Source organism: Vulpes lagopus, chromosome 8, assembly GCF_018345385.1.
Source record: "Vulpes lagopus strain Blue_001 chromosome 8, ASM1834538v1, whole genome shotgun sequence".
Classification (NCBI taxonomy): Eukaryota; Metazoa; Chordata; class Mammalia; order Carnivora; family Canidae; genus Vulpes; species Vulpes lagopus.
This window is the reverse complement of record NC_054831.1, coordinates 122252157-122259435: the sequence shown is the minus strand read 5'-3', so window position 1 is coordinate 122259435 and position 7279 is coordinate 122252157. Positions and strand designations below refer to the sequence as shown.

General features: G+C 55.9%; 1 protein-coding gene across 1 annotated transcript; it reads right to left on the bottom strand.

Moving 5' to 3' along the window:
• TENT5B (terminal nucleotidyltransferase 5B) lies at window positions 1-7193 on the bottom strand. Its single transcript, XM_041767538.1, has 2 exons — window positions 6757-7193; window positions 1-1917 (listed from the first exon to the last, which is right to left on the bottom strand). The coding sequence occupies exons 1-2, from the start codon at window positions 7018-7020 to the stop codon at window positions 898-900; spliced, it is 1284 nt and encodes a 427-aa protein (XP_041623472.1). The 5' UTR covers window positions 7021-7193; the 3' UTR covers window positions 1-897.
• Window positions 7194-7279: the final 86 nt, after the last annotated feature.

Here is a 7279-nt window from a genome sequence, read left to right as displayed (position 1 = left end):
TTTAGTGTAGACGATCTTTATTGGCAGGTGTTAACAGTGCAAAATGGTGACAAATCCAGAGGGATGGGAAAGGAAGTGGGGCATGGTTCCCTTCCTCCAAGTGCAGACCCTGTAGCCAGGCCAGTGGGGTGGGAGCACTTGACTGTGGCCATTCTGGGCCCAGCACCCTTTGAAGAACAAGCTTCTAGGCAGAGGGATCCTCACAACACAGAGGAAGAGAGCAACAGCCCAGAAGGGGCATAGGCGGTGTCCCACCCCTGGCAGCTTGGCTCTTGCTCACCACAAACCTCGACAGCTTGGGGTAGGGGTGTTTGCAAACTGGGCTAAACTTATCCCTCTGCAAACCCAGGTAGCTGCCTCCTGCCTCAGTTTCCCTCCTCCCAGTGATTAATCAGGTTGGATCGCCAGGCCCTCTTAGGGGCCTGGCTCAATCCAAAGTGAGTAGTTTGTATAACATACCATATTTTAGCTATTGTGTGGGCTGTAGGTCTTCAGAGGCTGCTGGGATCACTATGGGCTGGCTTTACCCAAAAAGACCTTTTCTAGGCCACAGAAATCAACCTAAGATGATGAGCATCGAGGCTATCACCCTAAACAGGTTTTGTCTCCTGAAGGCAATTGACCCCCAAGACAAAGAGCCCCCACACCCCACAGTTATGCTGCTCCAAAGTGGGGTGCAATAACCCAAAGGCCAATCAAGAACCTCAGCTTGGCCTTAAGCCCATGGGGGCCTCGCTTGGGGATGAGTGGGGTCCAGTGTGTTCAGTCAAAGGCCCAACCTTGCAGCAGTGCTGGGCCACTCAGCACAGGCTGCCTGTTTCTGGTGGCATCCTCTGCACACTCCTGGAGGCCCCACTCCATCAGCGTGGGCCCAGTACTTTCTGGCCAGGGTCTGAGTCAGTTACAAGGCAGCCAGGTGGGGTAGGAGTGGGCCCGAGCCAGCAGGGGCTGCACAGGAGTCACGTAGTAACTCACGGTGGTGGGCACAACCCCATCGGGGCCCGAGGGGTGCCAGGCCAGGGCGGCCGCCGTGGCCGGGCCCTGCTCAGCCAGCGCCTGGAGCGCCAGGGTGGCGATGAGGTCCAGCGTCTGGCGACGCTCATGGCTCATGAGGCACACGGTGCTCTCGTTGACCACGCGGTGTAGCGTCACCAGGCAGGCGTAGCGGCGGGCTGAGTCGGCCCCGCTGAAGTGGGCCTCCAGGTAGCGCTCCAGTGTGCGCTGCTGCTCCACCAGGTCTGGGAAGTCGATGAAGAAGCGGGAGCACATGTAACGTTGCAGGGCACGCACGTCGGTGCTGGGCCTTGGCCTGAAGCCCCGCACCAGGAGGTGGCAGTACTTGAGGAGGCCACCGCCACGAATCTCCTCAGGGCTGCGCGTGGCGATGACACGGTGCCGCAGGTGGTCCAGGGCCTCAGCAAAGTCCCCATACAAGCTCTCGCCTATCACCGTTGGGTGGAAGGCCTCAGACATGGGGGTGGATGAGCACTGGCCAAACAGCAGCAGGGAGTCCAGGATGATCTGGAAGGAGTCTACACTGAACTCAAACTGGCGCCTGACCGAGTCCACGAACTTGAGCTCCACGTTCTTGCCACTCTTGTTGGACAGCGAGATGAGGCTCCAGCGGTCCGTGTCGGTACACACTTTCACCAGCTTCTGCACGTATGCCTCCTTGAGTGTCAGTGGAGTGATCTTGGCTCGGTTCACACCGGCCGGCAGGAAGTCCAGCAGGCAGGCCAGCACTACCTCCTTGACCAGCTGGAAAGACGCCTCCCCATGCAGGTCCACACGGAACACCAGGTCCAGGTCCTTGTAGCCCAGGCCACTCTCCGGGTGCAGCACATGGCTGGCAGCAGAGCCGTGTAACCGCACCCCATGCACGCATAGTCCCTGCTCCTCTAGGCTGCTGCGGACCACCTGCCGGAGAGACAGCAGGAGACAGAGGGGTCAGGATCCTGGGCCCCCCGGGCTACTACGGGATTCCGTGTAATAAGCACACCAACATTAACCGCGTTGACCGCTTATCAGCTGTCATGACTTTAGAAAGTCTTTTGACCCTCTACAGCTTCGATTTCCTAACCTGGAGAATGGCTCGTTGGAGGAAAGACTCTGAAAGAACAGCACTAATGATAGCAAACACATATGTAGAATTTACTAAATGCCGGGTCCTGTCTAAGCACTTTATACGTTAGGATATAAACTCGTATAATTCTCACAATTAGTACCTACCTCAAAGGGTAGGTACTATTATTCCCATTTTACACATGGAGAAATAGAAGCACAGAGGGGCCAAGTAACTTGCCCAAGGTCACATAGCCGGTGAATTAAACTCAGTTCAGGTCTTAACCACTAGGCTACTCTACCTCTCTAAAGCTGCAAGTAAAACATTTCATTTTGTGCCAGGCATGATGCTAACTGCTCAAATGTGTTGGGAATGTAATTGAGATTCACACAGCACTTGTTTTAGAGCCGAGGAACCTGAGGTTTGCAGTGGTGAGACCTCTAAGGTTCGAGTGGGGAGGATATTCGGAAGTGGTGAGGCTGGGGGTGAAAACCCAGACCTTTTCTGTTCTTGGGACGATCATCTCAGGAGGCGTTCAGGCCCAGCCCAAGTGGGAAGAGATGCAGCAGAGGTTGTCTGCTGACACAGGAACGTGACCGGCAAACCTACCAGGCATCTGGAGTCTGTTTCTTTGGCCAGAGGCATCTCTCTGGGCCTAGGACCATGTGGGGAGAAGGAGCTGGGCCTGGACATTCAGTTTTCTCAGTAACCCAGGGTGCTTCACACACAGTCCTGAAAGTGACCAAGCAGCATTCCTGCCCTGAGTGATTCTGCAACCCCGCCTTGCTGCCAAGTCAGCGCGCACCACTGGGCTGGGCTGCCCTCCTCGCTTCTCAGGAATTACTGCGAAGAATGCACTTAAGTGCTGAGGAGGCAAGCCGCAGTGGGGCAATCTGAGGCGGGCGGCTCCCTCCAGGAAGGCTTCCGGGAGGAGGATCCCGACTAGGGGAAGGTATTGTGATGGCTATGGGGGTCAGCAACTGGCCATCAGGAACATGCTGAGGAGGAGCTGTGGGGATGGGGGGTGGGAAAGGAATACCAGTTAGCCACCTATTGAATACCTGGACCTTATCACCACAATCTATGGGGGATAGAGCTTTTTTTTTTTTTTTAATACCTCGTTTTAAAGATTTTCTTTCTTTTTTTTTTTTTTTAAAGATTTTCTTTTTAAGTAATGCCTACACCCCACATAGGGCTCGAACTCACAACCCTGAGATCAAGAGTTACATGCTCCACTGACTGAGCCAGCCCGGCACCCCTATTGGGGACAGCCCTTTATGATCTCCGAGTTATAGATGGGGAAACCAAGGCTCACAGGAGCATAGTCATCTGCCCAAGATCATGTAGAGGTGCCTTCAAATCCAGGTGGGACAGACTCTCATTTCAACACATCGCCATCCCAGGGTTTAGAAGGAGTAGAGACCAGAAACTATTCTAATCTTCTCTCACTTTCAAAATTTCAAAGAGGTGACCCTCCAGTCACTGCAGCCCAGAGGCAAGGCAGTTAGGAAAGGGAGATGCCTTGGCCAGAGAGGCTGGAGAAGCTGGAGGTCAGGGGCCAGTTGCCACAGTCCGGCCTGCGGGACTCGTAACCCACACTCGGACAGCTGGCAACTGCGCCCATGCAGGCCAAAGAGAGCAGACCAGCCCCCTCCCCGTGTCCCAGTAGAGCTGACTGAGCCTTACTCAATGCTAGCTCCTGCTCCCAGGCTGATGCTCACCCCAGGGCATGGCATCTGGCCTGGTGAGTAGGTAGCAGTATCCTCGTTAAATCGCCTACGTCAGGCCATGGGGCCGGCTGTGTCAGCCAACCTGCAGCTGGTGTCTCCCTCCCAGGTGTGACTACAGCCAGCTTGGCAGGCGGACCCCAGATACCGCCACCACTCCCAAAGACTGCAGGGCAGCTTGGAGCCTCCTGAATCAGACTTTCTAGCCATGGAGAGGGCCATGGCTGCACCCTCCTTTCCCCTGTGCCAAGGGCATCCCCAGAAACTCTGTTCCTGGGTCATTGCCAAGACCTGCAGGGGGCTATAGGTGCTGTCCACCAGCAGGCTTACAAAACTCAAATCTGGAGCTGCCTGATGCAGGCCCTCTGGCTGCAGCTAGAGAGATCTGAATGTCTAATTCAATTCCCTGGGCCCATAGAGGGCAAAGGACTTATCCAAGGTCACACAGCCAAGAAGTGTGGCTGAGCTCAATTAGAACCAGGCATCCCAGAGCTGTAGGCGGGGGGGTGGGGGGGGATTCCGACACGATGACTCCTACAGGAGAATGAATCCCTCTAGCTCAGGTATATGCAAGAATAGCATCTCTAGCTGCTCAGATTGCTGCTGTAGGCTAGGTCTTGTGGGGAGACAGAGGGAGAAAGTTTCTAATTCTTGAACCATGGACAACCAGCCTCTCCCACTACACATACCTAACATCCCTCCCTTTATCACCAGCACCCCCACCTCCACACATAGCCAGCATGATGACCCTCATCCCCATATACACCAAGCACCACTGTCCATGCCCCATGCACACCCAGGACCACCTCTGCCCCACCACACACACACACACACACACACACACACAGTTTGTGAAGCTGCCAGCTGTAGATTCCCACCTGCAGATGGACTTTCTTCCCTGTGGGTGCAAGTGTATAGGCCAGGTGAAGGTACCTGTTCTGTTTGGATCTTGGAAACTGAAAGGGTGTGCCAGAGTAGTCCAACTCATCAGTGTTGACCAGATGGGGACACTGGGCCCAGCAAAGGGAACGGAGAATAGTCCAGGCCCTGAAGCCAGATGTCCAACCTCCCAGGCCAGCTCTGAAGCCTCCCCTCCCTCTCCCCACCACAGCCAGCAGCTCCCTGCTCTGGGACATCTTTGACCGTAATCCAGGAGAACACTGTTCTCAAGGGAGGACCTTGAGGGCAGAGAGGTGGGGTCCCAGGCACATCTGTAGCTCTGGTGTCCTGAATAGGGCTTGACACAGAGTGGACACCAGTAAAGGCAGTTTGGCAGGGACTTCCCCTCCAGAGCACCCTTTGTCCCTGCAGAGGGGAGTTTCCACACTGGACTCCTCCTTCCCCTGTGTCTGGGACAGCAGTCCTGGAGATACAGCAGCTGGGGCCCCAAGGTTGACCTGAGTGTCCTGGGGAGAAAAGCTTCAACTGGTTTCCTAATTACCCCATGACAGCAGGGCAGCTACTGAGGAATGCCTCAGTGAGCACCACTGGGGCTGCAGGTGAGTCAGCCCTGGGGAATCTGCCCCCACCCCCTCCCATTCCCTGGGAGGGAGGGCGAGGTAATCCCCTAGCAGGCACCCTTCCTCCTCAATGGAGGCTGAGATGGTAGGAGGCAGGGGAATGGCCTGCTTCACTTGCTTCTGTGGACAACTCCTGAGAAAGAAAGTCCATCTACTGGCAGGAATACACAGGAATTGTGGCTGGATTTTCTGGTTTCTATCAGAAGACTTTCCTAAGACTTAGAAGTTGAGCCTTAGAAGGAACTAGGGATGGTGTAGGAAACACTGAACCTGCCAGCAGGTGGCTCCCAGGAAGACCCATGATTCTTTAGGTTTGATTTTCACCTCTTTAGGTAATCTTAGGCAGCTTTCTGCCCCTTTTGGAACCTCAGCTTCCCCAGCCAGAAAATGGATACAATTACCATATTATGGCATTTCAGGGTATGACAGCACCTAGGTTATACAGATGAAAGAGCAATTTTAGGGGTGCTAAAAGTTAGGTAAATGGGAAAAGGAGTCCAAAAAAGGGGAGAGTGCTATCAGAATTCTCTTTTCCTGCTCTTTAGGAGGCATTAGGCCAGCCTTCATTTCCAATTTTGAGGAAGGAGAGAACCACCTAAACTGGACACCTCCAGCAGGCAGGCACCAGATCTGGCTTGGTGCTTAGTTAATCCCCTCCTGCCACAACTCGAGCTGAGAGGGAGTCCTTATTGGAATTTCTTGGCTTTTGGGAAGCCTGGGTGGCTCAGTGGTTGAGCGTCTGCCTTTGGCTCAGGGCATGATCCGGGAGGCCCGGAATCGAGTCCCGCATCGGGCTCCCTGCATGGAACCTGCTTCTCCCTCTGCCTATGTCTCTGCCTCTTTCTCTGTGTCTCTCATGAATAAATAAAACCTTAAAAAAAAAAAAAAAGAATTTCTTGGCTTTTGCACTTAGCTACGGAGCTCTTGAGCCAAGGGCTGTGGGAGCACAGGACAAAGTCTGCCCCTAGGACCTTGAGAGAGGGAATGGGTGTGTGGGTGGGTGGGTGAAGCCCAACTATGAAGATTTGGAAATGGAAAAAAAAAAAAACCACCCAACAACTATTTTAACCCAAGCATGCACACCTACCCATCCAGGGCTCCCTGGTATCTTATTTCTTAGCAGGCAGGGCTGTTCTCTCGCCGCCGCCGCCACCCCCACCCCCACCCCCAGCACAGCCAAGTCCCTCCCCACTCTCCTCCCATTTCCTAGCTAGGGCCAGGGTGAATGGTTCCAGAGGAATCGGGCTCTCCAGAGGCGGGGGAAGGGAAAGCTAAGTGGGGAGGGCTCATGGTCTGCTATCCATGCTCGGGGAGATCGTTACAATCCCTGTCCCTCTCTAAGCCTCATTTTCCCTAGCAGTCCAGAGAACAGGACAGACTCTGGGTGCCTCCCGGCACGACAACCTCAGGTCGGAGATAGGATACCCCGCGCCCAGGGCCCTCTCACCTGCACAATCTGCCGGGGCTGCACGCTCAGAGTGGGGAAGTTGCCGCGCCCGTGAATGGGAATGGGTTCGCTCAGGAGCGCGTCCAGTCGCTTCACCTGTGGCCAGCCCAGCCCACTCAGGTGCCGTCCGAGGGAGGCCGAGGAGGCCTCCGGGTCGGGGCCGCCGCCTGCCGGGGCGGCCGTGGCCACCGCCGAGGCCGCAGCCGTCCCCACCTGCGCGGCTGCCTGGTCCCGGCTCTCAGCTCCACTCTCCGACGGCATCATTAGCCCAGCCCCGGGCCCCGACGGCAGAAACCGGGGGGTGGGGTGACCAAGGGGAGACGGGCGGGGAGAGCGCCTGGGCCAAGGCGAGGGGCGCGGCTGCAGGGACCGGGTGGCAGCGACGGCGAGGCAAACTCGGGGCACACCTCCGACGGCGACGACCAACCGACCCTAGAGCCGGTAGCCAGGGGCCCAGCGGACTCTTATAGGCCGCGGGCGACATGCCCATTGGTCCAGACAGCTGTCACACAGCGGGAGCGCC

Bases quoted from the DNA above. Each gene is read 5' to 3' on its own strand.
- TENT5B (XM_041767538.1), bottom strand. From the start codon at position 7,020: ATGATGCCGTCGGAGAGTGGAGCTGAGAGCCGGGACCAGGCAGCCGCG. The intron at 1,918-6,756 runs GTGAGAGGGCCC...TCTCTCCGGCAG, and splicing joins AGCCCCGGCAGATTGTGCAG to GTGGTCCGCAGCAGCCTAGA.